This window comes from Emydura macquarii, unplaced genomic scaffold, assembly GCF_026122565.2.
Source record: "Emydura macquarii macquarii isolate MOO-44397 ecotype Brisbane River unplaced genomic scaffold, CSIRO-AGI_Emac_v2 contig_2422, whole genome shotgun sequence".
Classification (NCBI taxonomy): domain Eukaryota; kingdom Metazoa; phylum Chordata; order Testudines; family Chelidae; genus Emydura; species Emydura macquarii.
This window is the reverse complement of record NW_027132559.1, coordinates 10842135-10863735: the sequence shown is the minus strand read 5'-3', so window position 1 is coordinate 10863735 and position 21601 is coordinate 10842135. Positions and strand designations below refer to the sequence as shown.

General features: G+C 43.1%; 1 protein-coding gene across 7 annotated transcripts in view; it reads left to right on the top strand.

Annotated features, from left to right (window-relative positions):
- Nucleotides 1–2634: 2634 nt before the first annotated feature.
- LOC137162279 (ubiquitin-conjugating enzyme E2 E2) overlaps nucleotides 2635–21601 on the top strand; it is a 289927-nt gene continuing 270960 nt past the window's right edge. Inside the window, exons 1-4 of one of the 7 annotated variants that reach the window (XM_067561933.1) lie at nucleotides 2635–2770; nucleotides 5518–5606; nucleotides 13081–13269; nucleotides 13358–13426. In XM_067561933.1, the coding sequence (XP_067418034.1) occupies nucleotides 5539–5606; nucleotides 13081–13269; nucleotides 13358–13426 (326 nt within the window). In that variant the 5' untranslated portion in view covers nucleotides 2635–2770; nucleotides 5518–5538. Of the gene's footprint in view, nucleotides 2771–2928; nucleotides 3182–3283; nucleotides 3307–5517; nucleotides 5607–6609; nucleotides 6752–13080; nucleotides 13270–13357; nucleotides 13427–21601 lie in introns of those variants that run through there. The other 6 variants (XM_067561931.1, XM_067561936.1, XM_067561935.1 and 3 more) reach the window with 6 other exon arrangements.

Sequence of the window (21601 nt, the reverse complement as noted above, 5' to 3'; positions counted from 1 at the left end):
GCTAGGAAAAAGGAGATATGGTCAGCTACTATACCCAGTTGGCAAAACAGCCTCTCAGGGCCAAAGCCCTGAGGCTACTCAAATGCTCCAGCCTCGCAGGGTCCCAGACCTCAGGCTCCAGCCCAAGTCTGAATGTCTACACAGTGGTTTTTCAGCCCCAGAGTCCGAACCCTGCCAGCTCAAGTCAGCTGACTCAGGCCAGCTGCAGGTTTCTTATCCCTATGTAGACATACCCACAGAGGCTTCCTTAAATCAAGAAATCTTTTAACAGAAAGGTCCTTAACTCAACAGTATGTAGCTTAAACATTCTTAAGGCAGGGGACCCTACCTTGGATGATCTTAACTGTGGTGTCTCTACCTCAGGAAGCTGTAAACTTTTATCATACTTCAAAACTAAAGCTGTTCACTGTGTTCCAATGTTCTAGTGTTAGTTTTTAAAAAACACATAAAACTGAACAGAAAATATTCTAATGTGCATGTCTCAGCGTTCCAGCATTATGGGTGAAATCCATTATGGGAGTTTTGTCACTGGCTTAAAAAAGGGCCAGGATTTCACCATATATATTAATACATTACAAAAGTTTTCTAAAGTATATAGAATAACACAGTGGTAACCAACCTTTACTGTCTGAGGGCCAACCATTATTTCAAAAGGCCAAAATCAATATTTTGGTGCAGATTATTTTTCCTGTTCTACCTCATTTGCACTGCTTAGTCACATTAAAAAACTTAAGCTTAAAAATTGCAAGGCATAGCTCAGGGAACACACACTGTCAATTCGTAATCCAATACAAATTTTCTTCTTAACACAGTAGTCCGTCAAGGCTACCATTTAGAGCCTTGAGCCAGAGTTTAGACACCGATGGAATAATTTTGGGCCTGAGTCTCTGTTTCTCAGTTCCGATACGTGATGTAGGGACAAGTGTAGTAGGAGTCAAAGGTAGTTTTTTCCCTGGTGAAATCCAGGCCTCATTGAAGTCAATGACAAAACTCCCCGTGGAAAAGTCTGCTAATTACAGGTGCACCCTGCTGTAGCTGGGCTTGGCATCCACACATTCTCCTACTCCTTTGGCACCCCTGCAGACAGCAGCTCTGGCCCTGTGGGCTGCTGAGGGTTGGCCCTCCTTGCCCTGCTGAACAAGCCTAAGTCCAACATGCTAATGGTCTGGCAGTGTCCTGCTGGAGGTTCAGTCCAAATGTGGGTTTTTGGGGCCTACCAGCCCTTGACTCCAGAATCTTCAGGCCCCTGTCCTAGATAGGCCAATAGGGGAAACCAGGCGCACCCTCTACTCTGGGTTCCAGCCCAGGGACCCGGCATAAAGCAGAGGAGCTCTGTTTGTTCAGACCCTCTGCTGTACTCCTGGGCTGCTGCCTATTGCGATGTGCAGAGAGGCCTTCCTCGCAGTTTCTACCCCGGCTTACTCCTCTGCAGGTCCCAAGACAAAGGGGAGCCGAACTAGTTATGAAAAACAAAAGAACCAACAAAGGTCCTGCACAAGGCCTATCTGCCCCAAGGAGGCTCCGACCCTGAGGAGTCTTGGGTTGCGTTCTAGCCCCAGGTGGTCCATCCTTCCAGGAAACATACTTACCGAGTCTCCTGCTACTCCCATTTACAAGCAAAAAATTCCCAACTCCTGGTTTAAAAATGTTATTTCCCTCAACACCAACACTCCCCCACCTGCTTGGCCCCAGCTTCTCCACTCCCTCTCTTGGCTGGCCATTACTTTGGGCGAGGAGAGGGAAGCAGAGAAATCAATATGCTCCACGTTCTATTTGTTGGCCCCACCCCCGGCAGCAGCAGGCAGATGCATGCCCACACTGGCCATCGGGGCTCTCTCACTCACACTCCACCACACCCAGTGGGGGATGTCAACATTGATGGGCTACAAAGTGGTGCTGGCCAGCACTATGCTACTCTCAGCTGGGATAATGGCTGCCCACACACCCAGCAGAGCCGCATCACAGAGGTGACTGTAACATGCTCCCCAGCTGAGGGACCCAGGCAAGGGGAGGGAATATCCCACCCCCAGCACCCACCTGTCTACATTCCCTTATATTCATACTGATCAACACTTTCAATGCAATTAAAACACACAATATACATTCCCAAAATCATATACAGTAACTTATATTGTGTGTCTGTTCAGATGGGCTTTATTAGCAAATTAAGTACCATCTCAAATTTCCCAGATATTAATTTGAAAGTGTTGTTCAGAATGCAAAGCAGTACTTGGTAGACTCAGGTCCAAGCCAGGCCTTCCTTCACGAGGCTAGTTCAAGAGGTCTGGTCCCTTTCTCAGCCAGCCAGGCCAGTCCTGCTCTTTTCCTCTTTTAACGCCTCCCTCCAGACTTGCTACCTTGCACAGCTGTAACAAGGTGGGGGATGACTGGGCCCACAAGTCTCTCATTAACCCCTTCTTGTTCTATGTAGGGTTATATATCCCATCCCATGCCCACTGATTTCAAGGGTATCAGGATTTCATGCCTTCTGTTCTGTGGTTCTATAAGGCGGTGTTCGGCCCTCGTCTATAAATTAGACTAGCTGTAGTGTAATACATGGAGACTGAGCTCAGGAGTGACGTAGAGTCCTTAAATCAGCTGGGGACTCAGTTGCTCCTCTCCTTAGGCTGGGGGCAGAGCTTTTAGCCGCAGGTGGATTTGTGCCTGCCCACATTCCGGTACCCAAATAGTTGCGGTACCCAAAAGGATCAGCTGGGAAGGTTTCCAACACACAGGATATTCTCAGAGAATCATCAATACCTACTTCAAGGTACCTTTAAACCTCCAGAGCAGTGTTAAAAGCCCTCAGTGTGAAAATTGAAAATGTGATTCATATCTCCATGGTTAGATTTAGGAGATCCATCGTGGTATATAAGAAGAAAGGCAATGGCCAGGTGCTGTTAGAAAAGTGATTCCTGAAACTATGGCACGAGAGTGGGTAGCCTAATCAGTGGCCTTTTACTGTGATAACTTAGTGTTATTTGAAGAGGATGTGCATTGCTTAAAAGATTATTTATACTATCAGGCTCTGTTGATTGCTCCTTTACTGGCCCTGTAAGAATTTATCTAGGGCATACTGGTAATTGGCACTGCTCCTAAATTATTTGAAGAGCTTCTCTCAATGGGTTCCTTAATAGGAACAGAAAAACCACAACTGTTCATATACAACATAAGACACAAGGTAGGTGAGATAATATATTTTATTGGACCAATTTCTATTGGTAGAAGAGACAAGACAAGCTTGTGAGCTTGTGAGGACTGGGAAATTTAATCAGAGTGTTAATCTGCTTCACCTTGTATGTAGCGGTAAGCATAGGAGTTAACGTGTTGCAAATGACCGGTCAAAATGACTGTAGTAAGAAATAGCTTATTACAGTGTTTTTTTAAAACATAGGTAGGCATTTTACTTGGATTCCTTTAATTGCTAGGAGAAACTTTAAAATGAGAGAGATTGGGACATGAAAACAGATTATTTCAAAATAGTTTAATCTCTCAAAGGAGAGAAAAATCATTTGTTTATTTATACTGTAATTGTAGGAAGAATTTCTGGTGATTGGGTAGAGTAGTGTTTCTCAACCTTTTAAGTAGCAAGTACCTCCTAACTTCTGAAAATGTTAACAAGTACCCCAACACTCAATTTTCCACTCTGAGGAATACAATCTTTTCCCCCTTTACTGCTGGATGACTGTATTTCTCGTAAAGCAGGAGAGTTCTGAATTCTGTAGTGCTGTGTGGTTGTGGCAGATCACAAAACCCCCTGCTGTTTCTCCCCTCCTTCCTCCTCTCCTTTTTCCGTGTAGGAGCAAAGGTCAACATCAGCCAATCACTATGGCCTGATGGCAGGGTCACATGGTGTTCTCCTTACACAGGCGGGAACTTGTGAGGTATGAGCAAGCACTAGCGGCCCACCAGAGTGGATAGCAGCACTCCCCGTGGCCGTCCCTAGGGGGGTGCGAGCCTGGGGCAAATCATACTGTGTAGGCCCCTCTTAACATTTTTATATTGGTAAAAATCTGGGGCTGTCATAGTTGTCAATTTCACTGCTCAACTAGAGCAGTGAAATTGACAAGTAAGCCTGAGGGTAGAGCCTGGCTCCAGGACTGGGCAAGCCACTGGGCTCTCCACCTAGCTTTCTGGGCACTGGGCTTTGAGCCGGGGAGGAGAGCTGCCATCTGGGCAAGTTGCAGGCGGGCCATCTGGCTGCCAGCCTGGGAGGTAGGCAACTGCTCCCTGTTCCATGCTGGGGCGGAGGAGGCTTCTGCATAGGCTGGAACCCGGGGATGTGGGCAGGTGGCAGGCAGTTGTTGCTCGTCTTCAAGCCAGAGCACAGGAGGCTGTCTCTTGGCTCAGAGCTGGGGCATGGGTGGCAGCCACCCAGCTGCGAACCCAGCTCCCAGGGTGCAGGAGGCTGCCACTGGGCTCCCACCTGGGAGCTGGGACTGGGCAGGATGCGGTAGGCTGCCACTCAGCTTCCCAGGACTGGGGCGGCTGCCGTCTACCCTCAGGGGTATGCGTACAACAGATTGAGTAACTATGGGATAGAGCATGAAGAGACAGGTGCCAACAGCATTTCCAGTCTTTAGGCTTGTCAACATTGGTTCCATTTCCTGAAATCTATATATGCAATTTCCATGTATTTTACATTCATCAATTAGATTGGTACTGCAACCTGATTTATACCTAAAGGAGAGATGAGCACTGAAATGTAAATGTGGAATGGTGTGACGATTTAAAAAAAAAAAAAACTTTAGATACCAAGAAAGGGAGAATAGGGTAATTCATCAATAAATACTTATCCATTCTTTGTGTTTCTTACCTGTTAATTGAAAAGGGGTTTGTATTAATAAAAGGTTTAGTGAAATCTAGCTAAAAATCAATTACAGATGATGGAAAGATTAAAGAATTAATTTCTATACAATGCTTTGAATAGAAGTATTATCTTATAAGATATAGCAATGTCCTGAGTAACATATCCTATTCTTTACAAGTTTGTTTAGATATAGGTCAATATCACAATTAGTAATACATCTAAACTTGTCTCATTCATGTGTGCTCCTATTTTGGCCCCTCCCCTTTTTAAATGTAAGGCTTACCTGCATGTGGGAAGTGTGATTAATTTACTTTAATATGATTTTCTTACAGCACCTATGGCCATCTGGGGTACTTTGTGTTATCTGATGCTGCTAGTTGCCCCAGGTTGTTTATATCATCAAGCTCTGCTGAGGGACTGCAGAGCCTGTGGTCGAAATCAGGCTGCTGAATACAAATATTTAGTATTACAAATTAATAACTTTGGCCTCTTTAAATCCTAGACAAGCCCCTATCCTTTCACAGCATTGGGCCAGATCCTAAATCCTTCCTGGAGTGGAGTTGTGCTGTAAATTACTAGTCCAGTCTTGTCCCTCACTTTTGAAACAGGGACAGTGTGAGGAGGCAAGCATCCATCAGGGAATTCCTTACTTTGGTCTTGCTCTCTGATTGGCATTTGGCTTCCCTCTCTTTGGCTATGTGTTTCAGGCAGAGACAGGAGTTGGACTGATGGAAGGAGAAGGAAAGGCTAGCACTATAAAAGTGCGCAGCACTCCCTCGGGGGATCAGAGAGAAAGGTGAGAGGGATAAAACCAGAGGGGACAAAGAAGCAGCGGAAAGACAAAAGGAGAGAAGAAAGTTAATCTGCATCCCCATGTGCCCCTACAGACGGTTACCCTTCTCTCATCCCCACTTCTCACAAATGTCCTTCTTGACGTGCTGCACCCCTGCTTCATCCTGTCTTCATTTACACGCTGACTTCTTTGGGGGGTATGGCCTGGTACCACGTGCATGCACAACACCCAGCACAAGGGGGCAAGGATCCGGACTGGGGCCTCTGGCACCTATTACAATATATACAGATATTAACAAAGAGGGGAAATGCCCCCGATCTCTCTCGCCAGCACCCCGAAACTCTCCCCAGAGCACCTGTCTGACCCAGGCCAGAGCCTGGCTCCTGCGCCCTCTCTGGCCTTCTGTGTAGGAGGGGATGTCCCCGCCTCAGCCCCCTCAGCACCCCGCCGCCCCCAGAGACTCCCCCCAGCTTCCGCCAGACCTCGCCCCGCCTAGCGCCCACCCGCCCCCCTGCTGCCCCCCCACAGCCCCACGGCACCCACCGTCCCCAGCCATAATCCCCGGGGCACGCGGCCCCCGACACACAACCCCCCACCCCCGCTCTCCTACGCCTATAACCTCCCTCCCCCCCCCCCCGGTTCCCATCCCCCCCTGCCGGGCTCCTCGCACCCGACTCGATTTTCTCATCCCAGCGCTCCCGCCGGCGGCGGTTTCCCTTTAACGCGCGCTCCCGCCAGACCCTCTCAGTCCCCGCGCCCGCTCGCTTGTCATTTTTCTCCGCCCACTCCGGGGACGTGCGCGCGAGCCCGCGCTCCTCCCTCCCTCTCTCCCCCTCCCCGCCCCCCCCAGAACCGCGAGCTCTCCAGGCTCATTGGCTGTCGGGAGCGCGCGCTCGGGGGGGTGGGTGGGAGGAGAGCGGGCGGGCGCGCGCGCGCGCGCGCGCGGCGGCGGCGGCGGGCGGGGGCGCGCGCCGGTAGCTTCACTTCTCTCAATCTCTCCGGGCAGCGGCGGCAGCGGCAGCAGTAGCCGAGGGGGCAGCGTGCAGCCCCCCCCACCCCGAGCCGGGCCCGAGCCGGGCCCCCTTCCCCCCCCCGCCGCGCAGCGCCCGCAGCCTGAGCCGGCACCAGCCCCCGTCCTGCGCCCGCAGGTAACAGCCCCCCCTTCCCCTGCTTGCCCCCCCTCCCCACACCGTCTGCCCCCCATCCCTCTGTCCCTCTCGGCTCCGCCTGCTCCTCCTGCCCCATTTCTCTAGCTCTGTCCCCGACACTGCCTGGCCCCCTGCCTCATTTCTCTAACCTCCCTCCTTCCCAGACACCACCTGCCCCCCCCTTCTCCTGCCCCCTCCCTCTGTCCACCCCGGCACTGCCTGCCCCATCTCCTCTCCCCCCAGCAATATCCGCGCTCCATCCCCCTATATCCCCCCCAGGCCATATTCCCCCCCCGCATCTCCCTGCTCCCCCCAGCACTGCCTGCCCCTTGTCCCATTCCTCTATCCCCACACTGCCTGCCACCCCCACATCCCTCTGCCTTCCCTGCCCCATCCCTCTATCTCCTGGCACCATCTCTCCCCTACCCCATCCCTCTACTTCCCCACCCCCTGCTACTTCAGTGCCACTTGTCCCCCTGCTCCCTTGGGCAACCCGTCACATCCCCCTGCCCTAGCCATCCACTCCCCTGTTCCTTTTCTGTCCACCCCATCCCTCTTCCATAGCCCCATCCAACCCCATGTTTCCACCCCATGCCCCTGCCATAGCCCCATCCATCCCTATGTCCTACGCTCCCCATCCTATCCCCCTGCCATAGCCCCCATCCTTAGATACCCTGTCCTACCCCTCTGCCATAGTCACATCCCTCCCCCAACCATCCACCCCCTTTCTCACTCCACCATATTCTTCTGCCATAGCCCCACCCATCCCTACATTCTCCTCACCCTCTCTCCCCACCATAGCCCCATCCATCTCTGTGTTCTCCCACTCTTACGATGTCCCCCTGCCCTATCCATCTGTCCATCCCTTTGTCCCCTGCCTCAGCCAGCTGTCTGTCCATCTCTACATCTCCCTACCCCAGCTACATCCATCCCTCAAACCCCCAACACCCTCGTGACCTTTCTATCACCACATCCATCTGCCCTCTGACACCCCACCACATCTCACTGCAAAAGCCCCATCCATCTCCCTGCCACCCACTCCCTTTATCCCACCCCCACCCTCTTGCCTTCCTTCCTCTTCGAGGGTACTAGCAATACCCTCTCCCTAAGTCTTCCTACAATAACACCTGCATCCTCCAGCAATACCTCCTTCACTACCCCTCTATATCCCCATACAATACTCCCACACATAGGCAATGGCCACCTTTTTTGCCCCTCTTATCTTCTCTGTGTCCCCATCAGTACTCCTGCATCTTTTGCCCTCCTCTCCATTGCCCTTCTGTCCCCTAAAAATATCCTTCCCTATCCTCAGTACCCTGTTCTTAAACATCCCTTATCCTCTCTCTGCACTCATGCACAAACACAGAGAGGGGTCAAATAATTCCTTCTCTCATTATCTTTTTATCTCCCAGTTCTCCTCACTATTGTAACTGCCTGCCCATAAGGAGTAGGGTGGGGGGGTTGCTTCCAGAAATGCATAGGGATGGGAGATGGCAAACACAAGTAAGGAATTCTATCCTATGTAACAGCCCCCTCTCCAGCAGAGATGGATCTAAGCCCCCCATTGCATGGTGACAGAAGCAAACTAATCCCTCAGCTCATTTTGCCCACCCCCTCATCTCTTCCTCATCTGACCCCATGCCTTTCTTACAAAGTCTTCTCATTCCATCATCCACTGTCACCTACTTCTCACCCTGATGCCTCTGTCCCTTATCCTTTTCCTTCCATCCTCTCTCTTTCCACCTTCTCCCCATCCCTTTCCTCCTCTACAGAAAGTATCTGGAAAGTGCAGGATAAATGTCATTTTGAAAAGTGCCCGTTTCAGTCTCATGCTATCTTCTATTACTGCATAATTATTGCACATTGTGTCTCTATGACATGTGCCTCCCCCTCCCCCTCCAGGCAGCAGGAAAATAGGCGATGTGTGTGTGTGTGTCAGTCTAGAGCTGCAGCAGCAGCAGCAGCAGCTTTTTTTATTTCTTTCTGGGTCCCTCTCTCAACCATAGACATTGGCCTGGTTGGCTAGAAATCAGACTCCTCCTGTTTTCTCTCCTGATATGTTTTGATCTTTTCGTCCTTTATGATTTCTAATGACGATCAAGTGAGGTGTCTGCTCCTGCTGCTGCTTTTCATGGACCCAGCAGAAAAGTTCAGTTTATCTTTGCTTTATAGGAAATTAAGGCAGCTTTAGAAACACATCATCACAGGCTCTGCTGACCTCAGGACTTATCTGCACATTGCCATGATCTCTTTCCTTAGCTGCTTCTAGTTTGTTTGTTTGGGGCGGGGCGTGGGGGTAGTAGGGAGAGGGAGGATGGGGTAAATGGAAGAAGTAAGTTCTCTTGAATATGTTTGACTTAAAATTTATAGATAGGGTTAGATACCAAGGTCTCTGCAGAATCATGTCATGTTCAGGGAAATACTTTTAACACCCCTTCTGTGCCCTCCACCCAGTTCTCTCAAGACAAGGGCAGCAGAGGGTTTACATTCTGAATGTGGCATAATTTAGCAGTCCAGATAATTGGACCCAGTCTTTTGCTTTTTTTTCTTTGCACTGAGACATATCTTGGGGATAGTTGGCTTCAACAAATATTTTGTGTGTGTGTGTTTGTGTAATTGCACTGAAATGTTTTCCCATGGTGTCATTCCCCCTGTTGATTTTTCCACTCTTTTGTTGTTTGTTGTTGTTCTTATTTTGGTCACATATTTGAAGGGTCTGATTTCGCAGACCCTTTTAAATTTCCTTTTATCGAGGTTAAATTTAGCTTTCAACCCATAAATAAAATACAACTTAATTTTTATTTAAATAAAATAAAAGGGAGGGTATGGAAAATATTTGCGTCTGGGAGAGCAAAATAAGAAAATAGCCAGACATCAGATGACAGATTTAAACACTTTCCTGTTGTAAAAGCTGACATTACTTGTTACAGTAATTATACACTATGGGCTACTGTTTCTGCCGTTTATCTGTTGAGTAGTGACCTGAACTCATGAAATGAGTACAGTTGTTCTTGGATAATAGTAATATTTATAGCAGAATCATCCACAGCAGACCTTCTGTGGACATAGGCTTCATTTAAAAAATGCTGGGTTTTTTTGGCCAACGGTTATAAAGTATACATATATTGTGTAGACAATCATCTCCTTCTAAAATTAAATGTTAATGAAAGGTCAATAACCAAATTTGCAGAGCAAATAATGAGTATCGCAGGTGTTTTAAGGAAAGATTAGATTGTTTTACCTCTGAATAAAAACAAAAAATAAAGCTATATGTGGCTGCAAAGTCTAAATGTGCCTTTTAATTGCATGCAGTGTAGTTGTAGCCACATTGGTCCCAGGATATTAAAGAGACAAGGCAGGTGAGGTAATATCTTAGCTTGTCTCTCTCACCAACAGAAGTTGGACCAATAAAAGATATTACTTCACCCCCCTTGTCTGAGTTTCAGGATTGAGTTACAATTATTAAATATCAGTATATAGTAGCTTATTATTTTAAAGCTTAATTTTTCTCTCTTAACATTTGACAGCTGGGATGTAGATACCTAAAGATTAACCTGTGTAAAATGTGAAATATGGCAAATACAATATTATGTGTCTGCCATAGGAAAAATTTAAAGAAATAAAAGAGAATTGTTTACTGTTAACTTTAGAAGTCAAATAACGCATCACTTTCAATTCTTAAAATGCACTACTAAATCTGTACAATAATTGTGAATATTATAATAGTTGTAAACACAACTATTAACACAACACAAATAATAGTTGTGAAAACTATTAATTGTTTTTATAAAACAAAAAAAAGTAGCTTGTACTGATTAAGACTAATCTTTTCCAGCATTCATCATCAACGGTTGTTCTCTGTAAGAATTCTGAACCCCGCACCTCCAAACCTCACTGCTTTAATAAACAGTCATGTAAATTAGGCTGAGGGACTTAATTCATATCAAAGTCATTAGAATTTATTCACGTGAATAATAATCATTTGCAGTAATGGGCCCTCATTGCTTAAATAATGGCCTCCAAAGTGTGTATACTATTTTACAAATTTAAGATTTTGGTAATGCTTCTAATTGTATGGTAGGAATAAATTCTTCTTTTCAGTATGAAACTACAACAATTTGTTCTTTATTGGCTTTACTTATTTTTAAAGTTTTTGGTTTTTTTTTAACACCACTTCAGTGACACTGAAGTTTTTGTATTTTTTTTTCTTTCCACTGCCTCTTCCCATATGTGTTGGCGATACTGTTTGGATAAAAACCTTGCATCCTAATGTTCAGTTACAAAATATTCATAAACTTTTTTGAGTTCTATGAGCAAACTATCACATAAATTTTACATCACATTTTTTAGAATCTGAGTCCAGAATCCTGATTCAGGCCCTTGAGAGAAGTACAGTTTTCTGTAACTGGTTTTCCCTGTATGATTTCTGTACATGGTTAAAGGGATATATGAGACAAAGTTCACAGACTAATACAATTTTGAACATAAACCTCATTGTAGACTGTAGGTCAGATTCTGATGTTAATTACATCTGTACAGTTCCTCTGAGTTTATGTGGGTTGCACAGATGTAATGGAGCAAAACTTAGCCCTGTGTGCTATTAAAGTGGTTCTTTTCATAAAATATCTAAAAGAGAGCATAGTGGTGTCACTGAGGTAAAGAAAAGGTCTTCTAGTGTTGCTTCAGGTTTCTAATAAATACATTTAACAATCATTGCCACCACATGTGGCAATCTTAGCTCTAACCCCCCTCAAAAAAGCCTTAATTTACAACAGTTAGACAAGTCATAATAACTGTAACCATTGAATTTAAACGTTGAAGAAATGTGAAGGAAGAAAAGAAGAATATAGCTAAATAGCACGAGTGTGAGAACTTGGCATATAAAATATATTGAGATAATAAAGTTAATTTCTCAGTGACTACTGTTCACTGACAGTTTTAGGGCTGGTCTAGAGTTTTAGCTTTTGTTGACAGAACAGTGGTGGTGTACACATTCAAATGCTCCTCCCATCGATGTAACTCCCTTGCTATGCGACATAATAAAACCACCTCAATGAAAGGTATAGGGCTTATGCTGGCATAGATAGGGTAAGGCAGCGTCAATGTAGATACTGCATTCCCAGTAGTTATTTTTCTTGTCAATTTCAGGGCTCCTGTCCAGCCCTGAACTTGACAAGAAAACTAGCTGGGAGCAGGGCAAAAAGCACTGGGTGGCTAGACCATGCTCCCCACATCCTTGTCAGTTTCACCAGCTGAGCTGTGAAATTGACAAGGCTGCCTGGCTCCTGGTGGGGAGCAGGTGGGGGAGGTGAGAAGACAGGTCAGCTGGACCCCACTCCCCAGGGGTGAGAAGCCTCAGGCTGCTTCCCCCTGGTTACAGGAACTGGGGAAGCTCCTGGCAGCTTTCCACAGCTCCCGGCAAGGCATGGAGAGGGGAAAAGCCAGGGGCTGTCTTCTGGTGGGGAACAGGAAGTGGGGAGGGGACAGCCCACCTGGAGCATGGGAGCCTGTGGGTCTCTGGAGCAGGGAGCTGAGATCCTGGAGTGGGTAGTGTGGCTGTAAGTCAACCTATGTTAGGTCGACTTATTTTGCAACAAGGCCTTATAGTCTGATGTCTTCTGCTCACAGAACAAGTTTCAGCAGTACAAATTTCCATAGGTTTCCCCACCAATGTGCTTAAACACTGGCGTAGGAGTATAATTTCTGGCAATGAAAAATAGGCAAGGCTTAAAAGGACATAGACACTGAATTTTCTCCATCAAGTGTGCCAACCAAGATGTGGATTCTGTAAAATGGAAACCCAGCCACTGGGAGTTGGCGTTAGCTCAGACTTATTACATGTGGGCTAATGAATAGTTTTAAAATAGTAATGACTGCCAGTTACTAGCAAAATGGGTCTGATTTGAACCAGTGTCCTAGCAGTGAAAGACTCTTCATCCCATCACCAAGCCATTGAGCTACCCAGTCTATTAAAACCGGATTGTCTTACTTATTCTTTTTTTATTTTCCACTTGCCCAGGATAAATTTTTGTCTTCCTTTAGATATTTTTCATATATGTAAAAGGGTTTTTCATGTCTTGATGTGTACTTTGTAGTTGATGTAAAATGACAGTCTTTTGAGTTACTGTATAGACAGACCTTTATGGCTAGATTCTTCAATACTGCAGACTAAAATACTGCAATATATACTGTGTTACACAGGGTGAAGAAATCACTTGCATATCTCTATTTTTTATTTTTTTTTTTTTTTAAAGTTGAGTAACAATATGGTGCTGTCAGACATTTTAAGAAAAGACTTCTTACTCACTTTTTTTTTTTTTCTTTTTTAGCCCAGAGTCTAAGATGTCCACTGAGGGGCAGAGAGTTGATGATAGTCCAAGCACAAGTGGAGGCAGCTCTGATGGAGATCAACGTGAGGGTGTGCAGCAAGAGCAAGAAAGGGAGCAGGTTCAACCCAAGAAAAAAGAGGGCAAGATCTCTAGCAAAACAGCTGCTAAACTCTCAACTAGTGCTAAAAGGTACCTTGTTCTTTAGACTTTGTAGCTTTTTTTTTTTTTTTTTTGGAAGGGCATCATCCTAATTCATTTTCTTAATGTTTTATTACAGTATGATTCTGTCTGCACATCACATTGTAACCACACCCAAAGAACTGATCTCCTACAGTTTTGTAGCCTTGTAAGTGTGTGTGCAAGAGAGAGAGAGAGAGACTTGTCAGTGTAACTTAGAGTTAATTAACCATAAACATTTCAGACATGTCAGTAATTCAGTGTGCTAGGAGACTGCTGTAATACCTAACACTGCAAAGTGTACTGCATTTGCTTATCCCAGATGGTCAAGTCAGAAATGCTGGAATGCACAAATGTGTTTTGGTTTCATTGTATTAAACTGTGGTATGTCTTAATACTGTTTTGTTTTTTGTACCTTCCTGAGAGGAAAGGTAGATTTGGAGAATAGCTATTCAAGTGACCCCAGTCTATCACATCAGTCACTGGATGATTGACGTGCTTGTACTGTGCAGAGGAGGCCTGCGTTAATACTGTAGCCCTGTCATATCAGCATTACTTTTGGCAGCAATGTTCATAACCTATTAAAGGGAACCCAAATAAAATACAATTTTAAAAAAGTTTATATAGGAGCCAAATGTGAAGACTTAACTCATGCAGACTTCTGAGCCTGTTTCTCCACTAATTTACAACAGTCTAAATTAGGAGTTACTGTTGTAAAACTAGTATAAATGAGAGGAGAATAAGGCCCCCCATTGCATTCATTTGGTGTTTCCTGTAAATATGGTGTGTAGCACCAGGCTGCAAATACATGTGTGTGTGGGTGTGTGTACATTTTACCTGACCTTGACTTTACAGTATATAATTATTTGTGCCAGCCTCACAGGTCTACATCTCCCTACTTATCCACTCCTATATCTTACTGAGTCACTGTTTACCCAGCCAGTGATGCCAACCTTGATCACTCATTTTGTCCACTTCTCCTACATGTATCTCCATGCTTTCATCTTATTCAAATATAATCTTCCTTTATGTAGTCTGTGGAGCCAATACCCTCTTCCCTTCCCTGCTTTTCAAATCCCTTCTCAAGGTCCACTTCTACCAGGGTGCTTATGGAAGATTACCTACCCATTATCAGTTGACAGAGGATCAGTGGGAATTACTAATATCTAACTCTTCTATTTTATAACTAAAGGGACTGTAAATAACATAGAACCATCAAACTGTGCAAATACCTGGTCTTTGAACTACTGCTTCTAACATTGCTCACACTGCTGTACCACCTCCTGTTGTTACACCTACCTGTTGTCTTGTTGTCTCTTTAGAATAGGGCTTATATATATTCCTGTGTCTGTACGGTGCCTAGCACAATGTTACCATGATTATGACTGGAGCCTATGGACCCTACTGTATTAAAAAATTAATGATAATGTGTCAGAAGTTGGACTATTAATCTTAGTTGTGTATCTTCAAAGCTTAGAGCTCTTATCAACATGCATTTAGCAGTGATAAAATTACTTAAACCTTTTAAAATTTAATCATATCTGCTTGTGGTTTCTGCTGGAACTAATTATTCCAATTGCTGACATAGATATGTTTGTCAGTCAGACTGTAAAACAGCAGTTTTACATGTATAGTAATATCAAGAAAAATTATGAATCTCAAAGTTGAAACATTTATTTTCCAATAACTATGCTGCTTAAAAATGTTTGGCTATGTTTAAATATATTTATAGTTTAATAATGCTGTAAAGTAGTAAGAGACATATTTAGATGCCACTCTTATCAATATTGGTACTTGGAGAGTCACTATAGTTAAAGTTGTTTCCACTTTCCTATCCAAACCCAATTTTCAGTGACTTGTAACTCCACTAAAGAATTATTTAGGCTGAAAATTTCATATTCAAGTTCTTAGCTTGATAAGGTGGTTGTAGTAAGAAGTGAGAGCTTAAGGCCTGTAAAACAGGCTAAGGCCTAAATGGAAAAAGCCGAGTAAAAAGAAGTATAAGTTAAATGAGACTGGTATAGGAAAGTGCTGATTCTGCAAGGTTGTAAGACTGCCAAAATATTACTAAAATATGTAGTGGGTATAAGAGGTACCAAGATACTAACTCTCTGAAATGACACTTTTATGTGTAGAAATGATACATGGAGTGGCAGTGCCCAAATCAGCCAATCAACGGAAAAAGGTGGTATTAGACTATGTCAGGAGGGTGGCAACTACCTACGTGAAAGGGGGCAGACCGAAAGTGTATGTAACAGTGTATAAAAGAGGGTGTCAGAGGGAATACCAGTGTCCGGTCTAGGGGATAATGGAAAGTCCCGCCGTTGGGCCGAGACCATTGTAACGCCGCCAATATGAAACTGACCCAGAGATACTCTGTAAGTCATTTCTCATTGTGCCGCACGCAATAAACCTCGCTTGGGCACCTTCGTTACTCAGCTAATCTGTGGTCGTGTCGACTCATTCGATCGTGAGAGCCGTCTCAGTTCCCTGGCCAGAGCTGGGACAGCATCTACACAGGGACACACGCACGCAGCCTACACTGATAAATACCGGTGACAGCATCTACCAACACACCGGGTACAACAGTGGTTGTTTGTTTGAAACATTTGTGAAAATGTTGAAATGTTTTAAGAATACGGGGAAGAAAGTATAACTCCTAAAGGGTTCTTTGCCTTTTTATTTACCACTTACAAGGAGTAGCTTGGAAAAAAGATTTAGAAGGTACTTACCTCTCAATATTTGATATTAAAACAAACATCTTAGGGTGTGTTTCTGTAAATACTTACAATTTAATAGGACTACTTACAGGATTAGAGCTATACTAGTTCACTTGGAATGTTAACCTCTTCAAAAATAATAGTGATTTTTACCAGAGTTTGTGAAGAAAGACTGTGCAAACATTGTGCGGAGACCAGTTTCTGCTTTCTGTTACATCCATGTAACCCCTCAGTGGGGTTGCTTGGATGTTACTCTAAAATCCCAATATTGTTTGCATAATGGAGGGCAGAATTTCATCAAGTAATTCTTTTTAATAACTCTCTAAAAAATTCAGGAATTAATTTAATTGAAATTAGTAGAATAATCCAAATGCTTCCAGTTTTTACATGCATTGTAGTTATTAGACAGCACTGGAAAACTAATATAACTCTGGAGCTAAGTCTTGTTCCAAGTTTTATATTGTAGTCTACAGACTGCAGTCTTGATTCTGATCTCAGTTTGGAAGTCATGCATTGTTGCACACTTGAAAAATCTATTCATTTGTGCATGTGGAAGCGTAGTAGCAATCTTTTTTTAGACACACTATCCTGAGTAATTATCCTGTGTATCTCAGATTAGAATTCAGATCTAAGGAATTGTAATATGAGTTTTCTTGCAGTGTGTTTTTATAAATTTGAGTCTAAAAGTAATTTTATGTACAAAAATCGCTTCAGCACCGTTAGTTTATTGTATAAATCAATAGAAGGAAATGTTCAGTTAAGTGCGAAATGTTCTCCAAGATGTTTTATAATATATATTCTCTGTAGGGTACTGACTTCACAATTTAATGCTCCCTAAAATGATTGATTTTGAGGGAAGTGTGGGGCATTTTGTGCTTCAGTGTATTTATCCTTCGTTTGGTTAGTTTGTCTCTCATTCATAGAATCATAGAATATTAGGGTTGGAAGGGACTTCAGGAGATCATCTAGTCCAAATCCTTGTTCAAAGCAGGACCAACCCCAACTAAATCATCCCAGCCAGGGCTTTATCAAGCGGGGCCTTAAAATCCTCTAAGGATGGAGATTCCACCACCTCCCTAGGTAATTATCAACGATTTTTAATTAGTTTTTGGTGGTTAACTTAATTGCAAATGTTGCAGTCGTAAAATGTTCATCTTACTTCAGTGAGTTTTCTTCCCTCAACATTCTGTGTTGATTTATATTTCTATTTTCCTTTTTCTCTCCATCTCACCCCCTTTTAGTGGCTTTCTTTGTGTGGTTTCAGTAGAAGAGTGATAAGTTTGGGATTTGTGGGTCAGCTAATAGGGCATCTAAGATGCCCAGAAACCATGGCTATTAGTGTTATACAAGTATCTGGATAGAACGGAATGTGTTGCAAATAGCCTTTTGCCTCCTTGGACTGAATGTTAACCAGTAAGAAAGGCTTGATTTTGTTTAAAAATACAGGCTTTCTGCGATCAGCATCAGTGGGAGTACTGATTTAGATAGCATCAAAAAGGCAGAATGCTGGTGTGACCTTTCATGTTGGAGAGTCGCTCAATGTGAATATTTCTAAGATAGTTGGTACACAGGTAATAGCTTACAGTATATAAGTCATCTAGTGTACTATTCCTTCAATTTTCCTTACCCAGAGAGTGTGTCACTTTAAATAGTAACCTTCCTTACCTAACGTGCCGGGATTGAGAAACCCACTGCATATCATAATTACAGTTCAGACATGAAATTGAATTGCTGTCTTTAAAAAGAGAAGTCATCTTATGTCTTAAATAGCAAATCTTAGCACGACCTTTGGACTGAGAGAAGTGTATCTGTTTTTGGCTAGCATAGCAGCTCAACAGATAAATATATTATTCTGCTGGGCTGTCTGCTCTTGAGGTTGCTAGTTTAACACCTGTCATTTTGTCTTTGGTCTGCACATTTTTTGTGTTGAACTGTGAATTTAAGAAACTGAGTTATGTAGTTTTTTGTCCCTGGAAAGATATTAAAACATCAGGAACATCAACTAAGTCATGTATATCTTGTTTGTTGAAATACAGCCCTAGGGAAGTGGGCTATCCATAACCTTTCTAAGTAACTGAGAGGTTTGCCATAATAGAATAGTATTTTAAATGAATTTGGCAACAAGTACTATATTTGGCAAGCCAAAAATGACAGATAAAATACTGAAAAAGGAAAACAACTCTCATGACTTTTTTTAAAGTTGGCGTTTATAAGTACGCCTCATATATTCTGTGTTCTGCTTCTTAAGCATAGTCACTCTTAGTTCAATTTTCAAGGACCCTGTTCTGTCACAACTTTTGAAAGAGTGAAATATATAATAGGGTTTACTTTGTTTTAAAATGTGGTCTAAATTTTCTCCAATCTGCATTATTGGGTTGCCTAATGTTTATGTGAAGCGAGGCACATAACCCAGAAAAATGGAAGTGATAAAAAAAATGAATTTCTAGGAAAAATGACTACATGCCGATAAATAGCAGGACCTGAGCCCCTCTAGTGTATTCAATCCTCAATCTTTTCCTCATAAAAATGCTAGAGTCCTTACTTAACAAGTGACAGCAAGCAATCCTTCTAGTTTTACGGCAGTAATTCCCCATAGCTGCATATTTATTAATAATATTTGACACATAGCACTTTTCATCTTGAAAAATCTTGGCATAGGTTAACTCATTTTTTCAAGATAGATAAGTATTTTCCCCATCTGTAAAATGGGAAACATGGAAAGAGAGGTTGTGACTTCTCTAAGACCATCAAAGGAGTGTCAGAGTGACGTTGCAAACTGGGTATGCCTGGTGCCCAGTCCTGGATTCTGACTACTACAGCATGCTTCTTTCTCACCAGGACTATAGTAACACAATAATACACATTTAATAATAGTACTAATAAAAATGAAACTGTTTTATATCCATTTTTATTGTATCATCTGGCATTGCTAAATATAAATATATTTGGCCAGAAAACCTCTTTGGCAACACAATCCATGGAAATAGTTGCCAAGGGGGGAGGAAGGTTCTTGAGGGATCCGCCAGAGGCTAGGACAATCTGTGTGTTGGTTCCTGTGCCTCTCTGCTGGTTTTGGGTCTCTGGATTGTTCAGTCCACTCCCAGATATTGTAGCTCCACTGAAGCCATGCTACTAGGGTTTCCCACCATTGAAGGATTCCTGCAGAAAAGGTTATACTGCCAGAGTCTGTATATCCTTTGCCAACATCATGGGATTTATTGTGAAGAAGAAATTATGTGCCTCCCCTTCATTACCAGTTTCTTAAAGGAGCTCACTAGGGAGACAGTCAACCACTATTGGCAGCACTACCACATTCTGTAGATAGAAAGGGTGATCTACATGTAGAAGACCATTAGTGTAGGGACTTCATTCAGGGACATCATTTAGTCATTTAAATGCAATTTCAACAATAAAATACAAATGCAGTCTATTTATATTGAAAACACTTGCTACAGTTACACATCTTTAAGACTTCAATACAAGCTAGCATGCAGATGAATTTTTTGTGGCTAGAGGAGCAAGGTGCTGTGATCTCTTCTTCCCCACCATCTCATTTCCAATGAAATCCTTGCTTCTGCCCATGTTCTCGGGGCCAGAAAAACCAAAACAAATATTAGTTAACTCAATTATGCACAAATATTCTCATGTTTATCCTAACAGTATCTTTTAAAAAAATCTCATCTATCGACATCAACCTGAAGACACCAATCATTCATGTACTAGGGTTTGCTATGAGGTGCGGGCAGGAGAGACATCCACAACTTCCCCTCTTCATTCTGGGAAAGAAAGGGAGGAGGTTAGGATGAGAAGGATAGTGAGAATGAAGGATCTGTGGTTTAGAATGTGGGGCAATGTCTCTTCTCATTCCCTTCTTAATGTCTCATACTGATCATGATATCATGAAGCAGCAGATCAGAGGTCTTCAAAGTGAGAGTGTAGTCCCAGAAGTGGTGCAGTTTCAGTGCCAGTCTCTGCAACTTGCCAGAGACTAAAATATATAGCTCATGAAACTGAAGGAGACTTCCGTGTTCCTTAATTGTTCCCATCATTAAGGTACAAGTAGTACACTGTTAACACATAATGGTGGTCAGAGGAAGGAGAGAGAGATGTCCAGCAAATATTCTTTTAAACAAAGAGTGTTTGGTGTGTTTAGAGACTTAAACTTTACTTGTCATATTTTCTTTAAAAAAAACAAAAAGGTTAGTTTTAGGACATCTCTAATGACTTTTCTCCAAATATCAGTTAAGAAAAATTAATTCACTCTTTTTAAGGGAGGTAGATACCTTCTATTGAAATATATGATATAGTGAAGCATTTACATTATCTAGTAATTTGAATAATCAAACATACTTCATTTCTCTCCCTGCACAGAAGTATCTTGTAAATTTGCCCACAGTTTCATATACACACGTGCACACACATCATCCCCAAGTTATTTGAGAATAGCATTAATATAAGAGGTAGCATTTTATTTTTGGCTGGTTCCTCCACCTTCTTAGGCTGCAAAAGAACAAATGAATCACAAAATTCATTCTTAATGGAGTGTTGATAGTGGTTTGGGCCCAGTATTTAAAAAAAAAAGTTTAATCATTGCTGTGCCGAGTATTGCAATGTCTAACTGATTTTGGAATCTGAATCTCATTTTCAAAAGGGATTTAGGCACTCAGGAGTCTAAATTCCATCAACAGTCAATGGAATTTAGACTTAAGTATCTAAATCCCTTTTGAAAATGAGATTTAGACTATTAAATCTCGTAGGTGTTCTGGTGATGAATGCACCGATGCCTAACTACTTTTAAGAATCTGGGCCTTTGAGATTATGTTCCACATCCAGGACTGCATTTAGATCTTAATATTATGTTTAGAATTAGAGTAAATTGCTTATTTTTATCTTAAGTGCTGTAATATAACTGAATGTTTGCCTTGGGGAAATCAGTTCCTTTGCTCATGCTTATGTGCAGAATGAGCGGTGGTTGTTTATAACAAGATACACGTGTGCCTTAGGCCAGGCTTGAGCTCTGTAGCTAAAATTTAGCATGTATCCCAGGGAAAGGTAATTTGGCAACTCTAATTTTCTTCTTTGAGATGTTAAAAGGAATGGATACCTGCTTCTTTAACCCAGATCTCTGGAAGGGTAGAGAGCATTCAGGCCATGTTGAATTATTCCTTTTTTTTTCACTAGATGCTGCAGAAAACTCTCTACGCAGTCAGTCATGTGAACTCCTTTGTAGTCAGGTTTTGGGTGGATGTAACAAGGTTTACAGGGTGTGTGGTCCAGAGAGCTGCTATGGATGGCATACTACCCTAGCAAATCAATAGGGATTTTCCTACCTAACCTGGTGGTGGTTCCTAAACTGGTGTGTAGACTCCTGCTTTACACCTTTAAACTCCTTTGGGGAAGAAGGATGGTTTGGGCCCAGCACAGGTGGGGAAGATAAGGAACTCTAACAGCATAGATAAGAGTGGTGTAGAGGTTCTAGGACTTGGCACAGTGGTCCAGCCCTCCCTAGAATGTGCCAAGATCTGTGGAATTCTCACAGTTTTTGGGTTATCTGAGCATGTTTTCAATCTTCTTTGGGAGCTGCTGCTACTCAGCAAATATGAAAACCGGCCTGTGAAGTCCAT